Raw genomic sequence first — 16,413 nt, forward strand, 5'->3', positions numbered from 1 at the left:
CAAGTGCAGAGGAAGTTTAGAGGGAAAGGAGCAGGACTGAGAAGCCCTGTGTGTGGGTGTGGAGTGGCAATTTTGGATGGGTGTCACTATACTCTTGTTTGTATATAGCAGCATTATTAGCCTGAGGCAAGTGAAGCTCCTGGCTGTGTGAGGATGAGATGGGAATGAACAATTGGGTTCTGTTCTTTCCCATGAATTAAATGGCAATACGTTTTTGTTGTTGTTTTTTTTTTTTAATGAAATGGAAAAGTTGTGAGAAAAATATAACGTACCAGACCTGACTCAAGAATTGAAAAGCTTGGCTAGTTCTGTAACTGTTACAGAAATGGAAACAAAAGGTAAACATCCTGACCCAGGTGGCTTTACAGGCGAGGCAAGTGCTGCCAGACATCCAAGGAGCAGATATCCATGCTTTAAACAGACTTCCAAATCATAGAAAGAACCTTCCTCCCAGCCCTTCCCCTTCTTTGAAGCCAGTATAAATCCATATTGAAATCAAAACAGACAACTTGAGAAAGATAAAGTTTATTTCACTCACAACAGGAGATACTATGACGTTTTTATAATAATTGACTCAGGTACAGACAACTTGACCAATGGAATGGAGCCCCCAAGCAAGTCCATATGTGTATGGACCTTTGGTGCATGACAGAAGGGGCATGTCAGGTGATGGGGGGCAGGTGGTCGTGTAATGTAGCTGGAAAAAAAATGATTTCTATTTGGAAAAGGATGGAATTGGATTCCTGTCTCATAGCCGTAAACAAAAGAATTAGCTCCAAAATTGTAGAGACTTAAATGTCGAAATAAAAAATTAAATCTGCATAGAGTAGTATATTTTAGACCTTCAAGGAGGAAAAAAATTTGTTAAACTGATGGAGCTGGTTGTGAAAAGACTAAGAATGACGATGATTATGAAAGAAAAGTGATAAATCTAATTATTAAAATTAATAACATTTTCTAAACCTAAAGGTAACTTAAATTAGACATGATGGTTACAAACTGGGAGAAGATATTTATAGTATTCACACTTGCCCAAGAATTAGTATCTAGAATATATAAACAACTCAGATCATTGAGTGAAGTGGCTAAAATCAGGCTTTTAGTGAAAGAGCAAACAATGACTATGAAGAGAGGTTCACTGTTTTTAGTGGTCAAAGAAATGTGAATCAAGACCTCTCTGAGTTACTGTTTTGAATCCATGGAAGTGTCAATGAATAAATAATAGAAAGGAAACAAGAAAGGGGGAGGGACTTGGCGGTAGTCCAGTGTTTAAGACCGTGCGCTACCAAAGCGTGAAGCCTGGGTTCAGTCCCTGGTCAGGGAACTAGATCCCATATGCTGCAACTAAGACACAGAACAGCCAAATAGATAAGTAAACTTTGTTAAAAAATTAAAAAGAAGAGAGAGAGAAGAATGTCAGCTGATATCTAAGGTAGAAGGAAACATAGGTCCTAGGATGTTAGGTTTCTGGTGGGAATGTAAATTAGTGTAATCACTTTGGAAAACTAGCATTTTCTCCTATGTACATACTCAAGACATTTTGCACATGTTCAGGAGGGACATGTAGAAGAATGTTCATAGCACAATTTCACAATACCAAAAACCTGGGAGCAAATCATACACTAATCAGACAGGAAAGGGGGTGAATCAGTGTGATAATAGACACAGTGGAATGTTAAAAGCATTAGTGACACATTAAGCATTATGAATGGTTCATAGCAGTATATAAGTAAATCAAGAAAGATGACAATATAGAATGTCATTTTTATGTTAGAATTTTAAAATACACTCTTTAGGAATACATGTGGATGAAACAGCACTATAGAAAAGGAAGTAATCAAGTGAGTGAAGAGCACAGGATTCATGAAATGGTTTCATTGGGTGAAGGGAGGCAGGTCCTGGAATAGGCCAGCTGCCTCATGCTTAGAGTAGATTATGGTCCAGGCCCTCTCTTTTTTACGGAGAGATGGGTTCAGGAGTGCTTGTTACAGTTTCAGTTCAGTTCAGTCGTTCAGTTGTGTCCAACTTTTTGCGACCCCATGGACTGCAGCATGCCAGGCTTCCCTGTCCATCACCAACTCCCAGAGCTTGCTAAAACTCATGTCCATTGAGTCGGTAATGCCATCTAACCATCTCGTCCTCTGTTGTCCCCTTCTCCTTCCACCTTCAATCTTTCCCAGCATCAGGGTCTTTTCCAGTGAGTCAGTTCTTCACATCAGGTGGCCAAAGTATTGGAGTTTCAGCTTCAGCATCAGTCCTTCAGGTGTAAATACTTCAGGTGTAAATCCTTCAGGTGTAAATACTTAGGGTGTAAATGCCTTTTAAAGTTTAGGTATTTAAAATTGCTGATTGGATTATTATTAATAACTAATAAAAAGGGACTTGCACAGACCAATAAAGATAGTGTATTCTGAATCAAAGATTATGATTAATTCAGTTAACTGCACTGGGGATTGAAAAAGGGAAATGAAGAATGTCCTAAGTCTCCAAGTTAGAAGAACTATTAAAAGATGATACCGAAACACTACTTGTCTCTGTTACAAAGGAGGTAATTATTAGGGGGACATCCTCACGTGTCTTTGGCATTGGTTGGACTAGAGGTAATTTCCAGTGTTTAACTTAAAAAGGTGCCTCAGATAGTTTTAGCTATAGATATAATTGCTACTTTTATCTGTAAATTTGATTATGGTTGTTAGCATGGAATTTTACAACTATAGTTTATTTATTCAAATTATATAGCAGATTTTTAAATGATCAACATTTAAATGAAATGGACTGAGGTGAATTAAAAAAACTATTTTTCACTGTGTAGTACTTAACCTGTTAATGGAACGAATTTCCAGTGTCACTTTATGCTATACTTTTTACTTTTAATTTTAAATTAGATTTTTGTTTAATTTTAACTGAAATAAGGATATATATGTATATAATGTTTGTGTGTGTATAAAACAGAAATTAGACATAGGTTAAAACTGTTAGCATAGTTTTGTATTTATTTTTCTATGTACATGTATAATATGTAAATATATACCTACATTATGTAAGTGGATCATAGCTCGCTTGATTTTGAAAAATACGCTTAAAGTTTTCAGGCAAATTGCCCTATATTATAGCTGTTGTTACAATAATTCCTTTCTGTCTGCTTTTTTTTTTTTTTTTTTTTAAATAAAAGTTTGGAATCTCAAAGCAGAGCTACAGTGGCAGTTTGTTTGTCCCTTAACATCTCATAAGAAACAAGTTTGACAGGAAAAGTTGTAAAACACTTTCCAAAGTACCTCGCTTTAACTTTAACCACAATGATAATTGATGTTCTTCTAATTAGAATTGCTGATGTGGACAGTCCTACACACTACAGTACTTGTGTGCTTTCTTTTCCTCCCCCGCCCTGTGTTATAATAAAGGTAGGGAGGATGATTTATGCTACTACTCTGTCTCCCTTGCAATACTTTGAATGGATCTGAGAACATATCATAGATGCTGATATTTAATTAAAGCAGCATAATTTTGTTGTAGCCATGAACTTTAAATTATTTTGGTTGAAATTCATGTTTTCTTATAATGTTTTTAAATAATCTGGGTTTGTTTTATAGGAAATCATTAAATGATTTAAGTCTCAGTGTTCAGTTTACATAGATTATAATTGTGTTTTGTTTTTAAGAGAGGGGACAGCTGTTTGGGGCTCATGCTGATTTCTAGATTTGTGGTCCTTATGTTACAAAATTACTCCAGCTTTGGCTTTTATTTGTCCCAGTAAGTGGAATTACCCAGAATCTTTTTAAATCCCTTGTTGGAGTAATAAGTCATTCCATCATCAAATGGCTTAATAAATTGAATATATTGGGTTGGCCAGAAAGTTTGTGTTCAGATTTTTCCTTAATGGCATGGAAAAACTGGGCTGAACTTTTTGGCCAACCCAATATAAAGTAAGCAATAAATTTGTAAGAGGTGAAAATCATACCTACCTTTTTTTTTTTTTTGCATAGAGTTTTTCAAAGTTCTGCTTAAGGAAGTTGCTGTTGGAGGGTTGTGTCATTTTTCTTTTAGAAATCGATATACAGTCTGTATTAAATTTGGAATATATTTAAGGAATTATCTATTAGAATATTACAGTGTATGAAGATGTAAACAAAAGAAAAGATTATGTTCCTTTTTTGGTGGTAACCAGGGAGCTCATGCTGTCTATTCCACTATTGATAGTAAGGAGGGTTCAAATGGAACCAAAAGCTGAAATCTAAGGAATCTCTTGATATGTTGTGTGTGTTAAAAGCATAACATTATATGTGTAACTATTCTTGTGTGTAATAATTATGGTAAGCTTTTGTCCTGCTTACATCATAGGGCTTTGCACTTGAGTGGATAGATGGGTAGGTAAGAAAAGGTAGTCATAGATGGAAAGTAGTTTGAAAAATTTCAAGCAGAAATAATTTTCAGGTTTTATTTGGCACTTACTTCAAACATGCCTTTGTGCTCAGGAGCTGGAGTTATCATATTTTTCAAGCAGTTTAAATTTGGACAGTAGGACTTTTTTTTGTTAATGTTCGTACATATATAAAAATATGTTTAATTAAATAATATAAAGTAAAAATATAAATAAAGGTATTTAGATGTATATGATATATAAAATACATATTATATATACATACATATTGAAAGAAACAGTGCTTCAGTTCATTGTATGATTGGTACAGGTGTTAAGAATTCTTAGAGGGTAGGTAATTCCTGGGGAAAAAATTACATTACCTGTATAAATACATTTGTTTAGCTTGAACTGATTGAAAGAGTTTAGAAAACAAGATGGGATGGAGACATTTCTGGTGGGATGTTTAAGACTGTTTGTGTTTTTCTGGGAAGACAATTAGCCATCAGATGTTGATGAGTTTGAGCCAAAAAATTGGGAGTGGAGGCCCTCAGATGCGAGGCTAGGAAGTTTAGAGAAGGTATTGACAGTATTATGCTAGTTGAGCTTTAGGATGATTAATCTATTCAGGAATAGGGGCAAGAAGGGAGGACAATCAGCTAATAGGTCTTAGATTTCCATGGTTCCTAGTTTTTCCTCATCCTCAGCACACGTGAGGGGTAATATGCCTGTTCATCGAGGGCCATTCCTTTCAGTAACACTGCACTTAATGGCCACACAGATGGCCGGAGAGATTTTCATCAAGGGTGTTGCGGGTGAGGAGAGGATGTCATGACTTAAGAAAGCAAATTACTGTCAAACCTGTTAAGGTTTAATGCTGTGAAAGCCTGAAATTGCTTTGAAATTGCTAGGAGTGGGAATGAGACTGAAAGCAAACTATTGAGGGAAAAAAAAAAAAAGAATTGGTAGTACTTGGCAACTGACTGAGTGCCCCAGGTTAAGGGAAAAGAAATCAGTCATGTTCTTGGAAGTACGATGCCTTGGACATGACTTGCCCTGAAATCTAGCCCTGTGACTTGGAGAAGGGTGTGTGGTAAAATGTTGTGAAATTGAAGCATGGCATAAGACCTGTGGGTTATCCTGCTGGGTGACAGACACATTAAAAGAATACTTTTCTTTCTTCAGGAGTTTATGGAAACACTTCCGTGCTGTGAGCCTTTGTTTATTTTTACTGGTATTCCCTGCTTATATGGCTTACATGATTTGCCAGTTTTTCCACATGGATTTTTGGCTTCTTATTATTATTTCTAGCAGCATTCTCACCTCTCTTCAGGTAAGTCCAGGATTAATGAACTTTGTATAATAAATAACTTACTTATTTTTCCTTTCAGAAAAGGAATTACAAACTTTTTAAAAATTAACAATTAGAAGTGGACTTTTTAGGTGATTCCTTCCCATGCTCTTTACTAGAGGTTATTGAAGTACTAGGCCAATCTAAGTCACTGCATTTTTTTAATCAAGATTATTAAACTTTGCAATATCTCTTTTTCAAAATGGTATGGCATAGAACTGTCATGAAAACCTTAAATAGATAAGTAACTATAAAATATTAAGATTTTAGTGCTTGTTTGGAACACATTTTTAAGTAAATGTCTATTTGAAAATATCCATAATTTCATAATGTATATAAATGTATGATATCTGTGTATGTATTACAGAGATATGATGTACACAGACATGATACATAGACATGTACTTTACACACACATATACACACAAACTATTACCATGGAATGGATAAGCTTATTGTAACTTGCAGGTGGAGCTTGGTTGCCTAATCAGTAACAAATAAGAATGCGGCACTGGTGATACAGATTTATTCATTGTTCCTTGTAGAAGTAAAGGTTCTTCGAAAGTTGAGGAACAGGCGTGAATAACAGAATTAGGAAAATTCAGGTAGAATTTTGAGGGCTTGGAGAGCAGGGGAAAGGATAAGTCAGAGAAGACTGATTACTAATCAGAATCATCATTAGGAAAGTTAACTCAGGGTCCTTTTCAGTATCAAAGATCCTGCATTACTGAGATCACCCACATTTTAATTACATCAGTCTCCTCTGCACATTAAATCTAGCATCCTAGAGGTATTAGTAATATGTTATTTTTTTAAGTCTGTGAAAAACTTTTTGTAGTGATTATATGCATACCTTTTTTTTTTTTCCTCCCCAGGTTCTGGGAACACTTTTTATTTATGTCTTATTTATGGTCGAGGAATTCAGAAAGGAGCCAGTAGAAAACATGGATGATGTCATCTACTATGTGAATGGCACTTACCGCCTGCTGGAGTTCCTCGTGGCCCTATGCGTGGTGGCCTATGGCGTCTCAGAGACCATCTTTGGAGAATGGACAGTGATGGGCTCAATGATCATCTTCATCCATTCCTACTATAATGTGTGGCTTCGGGCCCAGCTGGGGTGGAAGAGCTTCCTGCTCCGCAGGGACGCTGTGAATAAGATTAAATCATTACCCATTGCTACGAAGGAGCAGCTGGAGAAGCACAACGATATTTGTGCCATCTGTTATCAGGTAACTCTTGCAGTAAGAAGCCATTTGGGTGGGCCTGCGGGACTTTAACCACATTATCCAAATTCAAGTTAAATTTCCTGGGTGAAAAATAGTGGGCCTCAGAAATTATTAAAAACCTGATAAAATATTTCCAGTTTATTTCAAAAGTAAGTTTTAAATTTAGTCCCTGAAGTTCTAATTTACTGTTATTTTCAACATTATTGCTCACCCATAAATAAAGGAAAAACAGGTCAGGTGTATTTTATATTTACTCCTGAATATATATAAATATATATAGTATATACACACTCACACATATGTATGTACTATCAAATATAGACTAACAATCAGGAGTCAGCAACTTCTGAAAAGTGGTGTGCCAAGATTCTGACTCTTTCCTTTCTGGTATTTCCAGGGTGGGGAATAAATGTTCATTGATACAGTTAGTGTAGGTGGAGAGAGTAGTGCTTCTCTATAGTTGAGGGGTGTCTGAGGTGAGTGCAGGCTCTGTGTGGAAGTGGGGGCAGGAGATACAGTAGAGGCAGCCAGTCGGTGTACATTACAGGTGGCCTCCGTGACGTCTTTGGTACAAGAGCCCTCCGTAGAGGATGACTGCCTTCTATCAGGAATTGAAAGATAGTATTTAAATCAGCTTGGAGATAGAGCAATAACATACAACAGCCCTGGACTTCTCAAGTTAAACCGTACTGTAGGAAATACGGGCAGAAATCCTGGGTGACAACACAAGCTGTTCCTGTACAGTCACTCTTAAAAAAGAGTGTAGGCTGACGGAAGAAAACTATAGATAGTATCAGGGGCTTCCCTCATGGCTCAGATGGTAAATAATCCACCTGCAACGCAAGGGACCTAGGCTCGATCCCTAGGTTAGGAAGATCCCCTGGAGAAGGGAATGGCAACCCACTCTAGTATTCTTGCCTGGAGAATCCCATGGATAGAGGAGCCTGCTGGGCTACAGTAAATGGGGTCACAAAGAGTCGGACACGATTGAGTGACTAACAGTGTCAGTGAGTGTACAGGGGTTGGGACTTGCTCCAAGCTGCTTTATAGCATAGATGTTATGTGCTTGTGTGTTAAGACTGTCAGGAAGAGGAATTTTTCCCAATAGTAAAATTCAGCTGTCACTTTTTGATTGTTACTGGAGCATACTTGGGGTACTAGCAGAATATTTTCCAGGTTGGTTTTGCATTTGAGGGGATGGAGGAGCAGTGTAGATTCCCCCCAGATTAAGTGGCCGTTGTCTTCGTTCTGGCTCCTTTGTGCCCCGTAGCCTTGTAGGATGCAGGACAAAGCACGGCAGAGACAGATTTGAGGCACACTGGCTTCAGCTGCCGATGTCTAAGTATACCGTCTCTGGGACTCGAGAGTCCTCTTTTTGTGTTTCTCGTTGTCACATCACTTTTTTTGAGGTGCCTGGACTACCTGCTGACACCACACAGAAAACGAAACTCGAATCGCTTACCTTCCCAGCTGGCTGCTCTTCCTTGGATGGCTTTCTGCTTAAAAGTCCACTCCCAGGTGTTACTGGTTCTTGGCAAGGAATTTCTGTGATAGCCACAACTCCATGGTTTGGGACTTGAGACAAAATTAATGGTTGATTCACCAAATGTGTATTGTTATAATTTAAATTTCATATCCTCAGCCTTCCCTCCCCAAATATATCTCACACAGGGATTATTAGTGTAAAGTATACCACTGCTTATTCCAGTGGTTATTGAACCTAAATGTGCATGAAAGTCCCATGGGTGGCCTGCTGTACCTGTGGATTTGTGAATGCCATCTTCAGATAGCCAGATCAGAAGGTCTGGGATGGCCCCAGAATGTGCATGGTTAGCAAGCACTCCGGTGGTTCTGATGCATGCCAAGAAACACTGGCTTGTACTGTGGAAACTGGGATGTACATTGTCCCTGACGAAGTTGCCACTTCCTTGCCAATACCCTGGTGTTATGTGACTGATTTTGTCTCCTTGCCAATAATCTCATCATGGAATAATCTTTTGAGCTGTGTAGAAGCGAAAAATGGAGAAAGTCCCATCTTCATCAGACTTCCTGAAGTTCTGATTATACTCGTGGAGACCCAGTAATTGTACTGCTATAGTTTTATACCTTTGTGTTCACACTAAGACAGAACCCAGTTACATAGGTCGTTTCTGCCTCATGTTTGGTTTTTACTTCCTTTTAGAAATTGCTTAGCCAGTGGTTCTTGTTTTGTTTGTATAAAGGGGTCTCTGATGGCAAGAGGATTATTACAAACATACACAGTGAGTTTTATTGTAAGATCTGTGTTACAGATTTTCTATGGAGACTTTGTAGGAAAGGAAAGGAAAGTTGGAACTAGAACACATGCGTAGCGGCAAAGGTTTTAGACAACAGACGTTCATGAGGTATCTCTTTCCCCCCTTTGTAGGACATGAAATCTGCCGTGATCACACCTTGCAGTCACTTCTTCCATGCAGGCTGTCTCAAAAAGTGGCTGTATGTCCAGGAGACCTGCCCTCTGTGCCACTGCCACCTCAAGAACTCCTCGCAGCTGCCTGGGTTAGGCGCTGATCCGGTTCCACAGCCTCCCGCCGGAGCCGAGCAGCACGCACTCCGGGGAGGTACCGAAGCCCCAGGCCAGGAGCTTCCTCAGGGGCCTAGGGCACAAGAAGGTTCTAGGGATAAGGACGTTCCACAGCCTCCCGCTGGAGCTGAGCAGCACGCACTCCAGGGAGGTACTGAAGCCCCAGGCCAGGAGCTACCTCAGGGGCCTGGGGCACAAGAAGGTTCTAGGGATAAGGACGAAGGCATTGCCAGAAGATCAGATAGCCGGGAAGGGACTTGTGATCCCAAGGAAAATCCTCCTGGTGCAGAAGATGAAGCTCTTCCTGTTGAGGTCGGCCTAGAAGAGAAGCAGCAGGAGTAGCACTTCACTCTCCAGAGATGACGTTAACTCATGGTGGGATCTGTGCTCAGATTTGAGAAGCGGATGTATGAGGTGATTAGGCAGGAAGCTTGACATTCCAAGGATCTAATCCAGGAAGTGCTCTCAGTGGAGACCCCCTGCTTTCATCCCCTTGACACTGGGGGAGGAAGTTTTGCAGTGTATGCTAATCAAAATGTATATATCCTATGCTGGTGTTCATCGGTAGAGGTTTGCCAAGAAAATTCAACCTCAGGAACTTCAGAAACAGCCCCTGATTTTTAAGGGATAAATAAAATCAGATTGGAGCATCTGAAAGGGGCTAAAGGAAGGAGGATGGCAAGCATGAGGACGGCACAGGAGGCAGCAGGCAGAGGTGGAACTGACCCTTCATTTTCTACGGAACAGGACCGTTCTTGTTACAGAGTATGAGTGGTGACCAGACCTTTTTCTCCGCCCCCTTTCCCCTCAGTTAATTGGAACTCAGTCAGGTGATTATCTGTACAGCACTGAAATGAAATCAAAGATGTAAAAGCATTGATTGTATTCAAAGATTGAAGCACGCTCATACTTCGTATGTGCTTTGGGGGAGGGGGTGGGTGGGCACGTGGGCCTTGCGGGTGCATTCATGTAATCCGAGACTCTTGAACTTTATGATGGAGTCTTCAATATTTTGATGTATATGAAACTTTTGTTAATACACTGTATACTGTGTTGGCTGTGTGAAGTAAACTAAAACTCTAATGAACACTTTGGAGTCCACATTAGTGTAGGAGACCAAAGTGGGAAGGGCTTTAGGGCACTGAGAAAGGCCCTGAGTGTACTTTCCAATCCTGTGTAATGTTTAATTCTTGGCAACTGAATCAAAGCAGTGTTAAATTATGGCAATATTTGCACTTGGGGAATGAGTACATAACGTATGATCACACTCTGCAAATGCCACTTTTAAAGCTGTTAATAGACTTTGCACCTTTTCTTTGACAAGGATGTGTCATATTTAAATTTTTACATTCATCATGGTTACAGGTAGAACTAGGGAGGGGGGAATGTAATTTTTTATGGGAATTTTGATATGAAAAGAAACTAGTCATTTATTTATACAATAGGCTTGGCTCAAAAAGTGTTTTTCAACTTGGTATTCCTAATGTGGGATGTGACTTTATTTTATTTTTAGTAGCAGATTTGGATGTAGACTGACATAGCTGAATGTCTTAATAAATTTAAATTTGAAGATAACAGTGTTTTATTCCTGTGGTGATTTTTACTGTAAAGTGTCTTGCTGAAATTCTTTTCTTAGGAGGTTTTGCTTATCCAACTGGGCTTCTGATATCTTGATCCCTGTCAGAAAATGCCCGGCAGATGGCAAAACTTTTTGACTGAAAAGGATCAGTTCTTTGCAATCTTCAACACTGCTGGCTGAATGAGTTACAAGCAGGAATCAAGACAGATGGGAGAAACATCAGCAACCTCAGATATGCGGATGATACCACTGTCATGGCAGAAAGTGAAGAGGAACTAAAGAGCCTCTTGATGAGAGTGAAGGAGAGTGAAAGAGCTGGCTTAAGACTAAATATTAAAAAAACTAAGGTCCTGGCGTTCACTTCCATCTTGCATGGCAAATAGAAGGGGAAAAGGTGGAAGTAATGATAGATTTCCTCTTCTTGGGCACCAGAGTCACTGCGGATGGTTACTGCAGCCATGAAATCAGAAGTCGACTGCTTCTTGGCAGGAAAGCAATGACAAACCTAGACTGTTGAAAAGCAGAGACACTACTCTGCTGACAAAGGTCTGTAGAGTCAAGGCTACAGTCTTCCCAGTGGTCATGTATGGCTGTGAGAACTGGACTGTAAAGAAGGCAGAATGCCAAAGAATCGATGCCTTCAAACTGTGGTGCTGGAGAAGACTCCTGAAGTCCCTTGGACAGCAAGGAGATCAAACAAATCAGTCTTCAGTTCAGTTGCTCAGTTGTGTCTGACTCTGTGACTCCATGGATTGCAGCACGCCAGGCTTCCCTGTCTATCACCAACTCCCAGAGCTTGCTCAAACTCATGTCCGTTGAGTCGGTGATGCCATCCAACCATCTCATCCTCTGTCGCCCGCTTCTCCTCCCGCCTTCAATCTTTCCCAGCATCAGGGTCTTTTCCAATGAGTCAGTTCCTCGCATCAGGTGGCCAAAGTATTGGAGCTTCAGCATCAGTCCTTCCAATGAATATTCAGGACTGATTTCTTTTAGGATTGATTGGTTTGATCTCTTTGCAGTCCAAGGCCTCTCAAGAGTCTTCTCTAATGCCACAGTTCAGAAGCGTCCATTCTTACGCGCTCAGCTTTCTTTATAGTCCAACTCTCACATCCATACATGACTACTGGAAAAACCATAGCTTTGACTAGACAGACCTTTGTTGTCTTTGCTTTTTAAAATGCTGTCTAGGTTGGTCATAGCTTTTCTTCCAAGGAGCAAGTATCTTTTAATTTCATGGCTGCAGTCACCATCTGCAGTGATTTTGGAGCCCCCCAAAAATAAAATCTCCCAAATCAGTCTTAAGGGAGATCAACCCTGAATATTCACTGGAAGGACTGATGATGAAGCTCTAGTATTTTGGTCATCTGATTCGAACAGATGACTCATTGGAAAAGTCCCTGATGCTGGGAAAGATTGAGGGCAGGAGAAGAGGACATAGCAACCCACTCCAGTGTTCTTGCCTGGGGAATCCCACAGACAGAGGAGTCTGGTGGGCTACGGTCCATAGAGTAAGACATGACTGAAGTGACTTGGCATGCATCCACAAACTCCACTTCAGGCTTACTGAGTCAACAACCTTTGGGGTACCCGAGAACATGCATTTCATAACTTCCTTCGTGATTCTATCCAACTAGCCTAACACCAGCATGGTTTTACATTTAGAAAGGAAGTGGCTAGACCAAAAGGAATTTCCAGGTGTAGCTGGAAGTTTCTCACTGTCCTGGCGATCCTGGTGAGGCAGAAAACAGAGCAGATGGCTCCCTCTGGTGGTATAGTTAGGCTGTTGAACATAGAGGTGATCTCAAATTTAAACCGGTATCAGCCCTTGTGTAAAAGGTGGCTTCCTGGTGCCTTGTTTGAAGGAATAAGATTGCATATGAAACTAAAATTATTTATGTCACAGTGAACTCGGCCATCCTTTGGCATCAAAGGATGCTGTCATGTAGACATAAAGTTCTCAGGTGTTTTCATGAAAATGGGGACTTCTTTGTCATCAGTTTCACAATACCATACACTTTTTAACCTCCTAAGAGCACAGAGACCTCAGTTCTACTTACCAAGTCACATGAGCCACTCAGTTCAACAGCCTGGTGGACAAATAACACAAATAATAATATCAACAATAATAAATATCAGTGCATATCCTTTGGTTTCAGTTGGGGGAGCAAGATTATGTTGCAGTTTAAAAAAAAAAAAAAACCCTCAAGATATCAGTGCTTCAGAACAAAGGTTTACGACAAACACCGCACAAGTCCTGCACAGGTGAGGTGCTGTGTCTGGTACAGGCGCTCAGGTATTGAGGCTGAAGGAACCATCACGGTCTTGAACCTGCCTGGTGGTGACGGCAAAGTGAAAGGTTCTGGAAGGCTGTCCATGCTCCTCCTGGCAGTGGACCCATGTCTTCTCTGCTTACCACCCCATGGCCACAGCTGTGGTCCCATCCACACAAGACTGTGGAAGTTCAGTCTTCCTCCTGGGCCTGGAAAGAGAAGGCATCAATTGTGCTGACGACTGCCACACCTTGGTTGAAGCAACACTTAATTTCTTATTTACACATTATGTAAAATTTGGGAATACATCTGTGAATGGTTCAAAATATACCCATTGAGAACTTCTCCGACTTAATTTGTTCCTTGTTCTAATATGCTGGGGTAGTGGCACTGTGTGACGCCATCCGCATTTCAAATTTCTATTTTCCAGTCATTTTTTAAATGTGTCTTCAGCGCACAGCCAGACATTTGACTTAGGAAGAAGATATATAGTTTAACCACCTAGATTGTACTGCTGCGGAGAAAACCAGAAAATTAGATTCAATTTCCCTTCTATGATCCTTGATCAGATTAAGTGAGAAAATGGATCTTGTCTGCTTGATTGCCATTGTTTTTTAGACAATGCATGTGTCTTTCCACTCATCTGTTTTCTCTTAATCATGTTATTACCTTATGAACTTTGACATCAAAATTAGTACTACACAACAAACTGTCAAACTAGGTATCAACATATATTTCCACTTTGTGTTGCATTTTGTTTTTTTGTGTGTACAACTGTTGTCCTAATGGTCTAAATCATGCTATTTGCACAGCGTGTCTCTAGAGGCCTGGTTTTCCAACGCTGAACGTGAGGGTCCCTGAAATCACTCATTAAGTCTTCTGTGTTTTCCCTTAAGAACATGCCCTGTTTTCATGAGCCTTTTATGTTGGAAACACTGCTTTCCCAGAAGGTTTTGACATATGTCAAAATGTGAATAGAAATGGTTAATGGAGAAGGAAAAAATTTTTCAGTTTCCAGGTTTAATTGGGAGAGTTTTTTATTTGCCTGTGGTAAAGGAGCAAGAACCTTACAGAGATATAAGTGTTACTACAGAGATTTAAGTATTACTAAATCATGGGCTGGGCCAGGGAGGTGGGGGGATGTTAAAGAAAAAGTTTTACATTCTAGTTGCTTCTTCTCTGGCTTTCATAAAAATAGAATTTTTCCAGTTTTAGAATCCTGGTAAGTTGAAAACAGGAATTAATTATAAGGTTTTGATTGTTTTTTTTTTTTTAAATGCTGCATGATTTAAAAAACCTGTTTCCTTGTTTTTTCAACACTATTTGGAAAGTAAAGAACTTAAAAAGAACAAAAATCACCCATAATCTCACTTTTGGAATTAGTCTCTTCAAAGTTGCCTTTACATTCAGTGATAGCAAAACTAGGGTCATTGACAAACACTGCCTACCCGAGTATCTCTCACTTCTCTTTTTGAAGTCCACTGCCTGTCATTCAGGCTTCTGAAATTAAAATACATTCCAAACAATTTTGTAATTTATCAGCTAAGGCACACCTGTTTCTCCCACCTCTGAAGTACAGAATACCCCTTAAAAAATAGGCTTGTATTTGTAGGTTAGTACTTACTTAGAAAAGAATAAAAAATACTAAGAGCAGTTTATAGAACTAGTGATTGTGGCCACTCAAAGAAGTACTTTCTTCCCTCCAGCAGACTGGGCATTTGATTGCAGTATGGTTGAGAGTGAAAGGTAGCATGTTTGCAGTCAACACAGTAAACCCTGCTGTTAACCATATTCCTGGTGTCCCGTTTCTCTCCCCTGTTCTTACTGACACTAAACTTGGTGTTTTTCTCCTAATCTATTTTTTATAGATTTAGCTCATTGACCCTTAATTTTTATTTCTAAATAGATATAATCAACTCTTTGCATTGCTACTGTGTTATATATTCTAAAGTAAGAGAGAATGGCCTCTGACTTGCAGGAAATAATCAACTCCTTGAAGTTGGATGAAATTCTGAGTCAGTTCTAGATGGAATATTCTATTATTTTCCAAATGACAACTTGCCAAACTGAAGCTCCAGTTGGCATTAAACCTACTAATTTCCTTTGATGATCCTTTATCAGCCCTTCTAGATTTAGGGAAGTATGCAGCAGAAGTGGGGAGAGGAGCCTAGAGTAAAGACAGACGCTCGGGCTTTAATTTTTACTCCATTTCAAGCTGTGTGATTGTTGGCCAGTCTTTTTTTTTTTTCTGGTTTTCAACCTCATCTGAAAGAATCATCATTCTGCTCTTAAAATTTTGCCCATCTGTATTTTTAATCTTTACCACTGATGGAGTGATAAGCTTCATGTATTTTTTTTTTTTAATGTGATGTGCCAAATATTAAACTTTAAGGTTTGGTTGACCACTGTATTCTCAGTGCCTGGCACAGCACAAGAGCCTCGCCATACCCACTGAGTGCACAAAGGAACTTAGTATGTAGCACCTGTATAAGCCCCGTAGCTAAAAAATGGCAGAGAATTCTGTTCAAGAGGCAGAGAGCATTACGTGTCTGCTAGAAGTAATTTCTGCCAGATAATAACTTTTGATTAACTGAATTCAGATATAGAACTCAGAACTTGTAAGACAGAACTTCAGATATTCAGGTGAAATCTGGGCTGATGAATTTTGCTTTTTCGGTTGTTGTTGGGCCACAATGGTGCATTTTTAGATGATGTTTTAAGAAAGCATTTGAATTATTTGCCAATCATTTAAAAATGACAAGACTATACATACAAACTCAATTTCTAGCTTCTTTTGAAAAATCGGAAGAACTGGGGTTCTTCCACCTGGGGTTACACATTCCCACCTGGCGGCAGTTGTCAGAAGTTGAGGTGGGTTGAGTGGGCTTTCTAATCCACCCCAGATACTCTCTCCACCACTATCTGCTCTAGAAAATTATATTGTAATCATCAAACCCCCTCTGTTCACATGAGAGATGCTGTGATGACTGGGCAAGTTTGGCTTCTTCTTTAAGAAAATCACACAGTGCAAATATTCTGCACTGATCAAAGAATCGGGATAAAT

The 16,413-nt window shown here is 39.5% G+C and overlaps 1 protein-coding gene across 5 annotated transcripts in view; it reads left to right on the top strand.

The window, feature by feature from the left end:
- The window catches only part of RNF145 (ring finger protein 145), a 62,702-nt gene extending 51,627 nt beyond the window's left edge, over positions 1 to 11,075 (top strand). For all 5 annotated transcript variants that reach the window (XM_027545796.1, XM_027545800.1, XM_027545797.1 and 2 more), the window contains 3 exons: positions 5,543 to 5,690; positions 6,584 to 6,940; positions 9,345 to 11,075. In XM_027545796.1, coding sequence (XP_027401597.1) covers positions 5,543 to 5,690; positions 6,584 to 6,940; positions 9,345 to 9,842 — 1,003 coding nt within the window. In that variant the 3' untranslated portion in view covers positions 9,843 to 11,075. The remainder of the gene's footprint in view (positions 1 to 5,542; positions 5,691 to 6,583; positions 6,941 to 9,344) is intronic.
- Positions 11,076 to 16,413: the final 5,338 nt, after the last annotated feature.

Source organism: Bos indicus x Bos taurus, chromosome 7 (assembly GCF_003369695.1).
Source record: "Bos indicus x Bos taurus breed Angus x Brahman F1 hybrid chromosome 7, Bos_hybrid_MaternalHap_v2.0, whole genome shotgun sequence".
NCBI classification, from domain to species: Eukaryota; Metazoa; Chordata; class Mammalia; order Artiodactyla; family Bovidae; genus Bos; species Bos indicus x Bos taurus.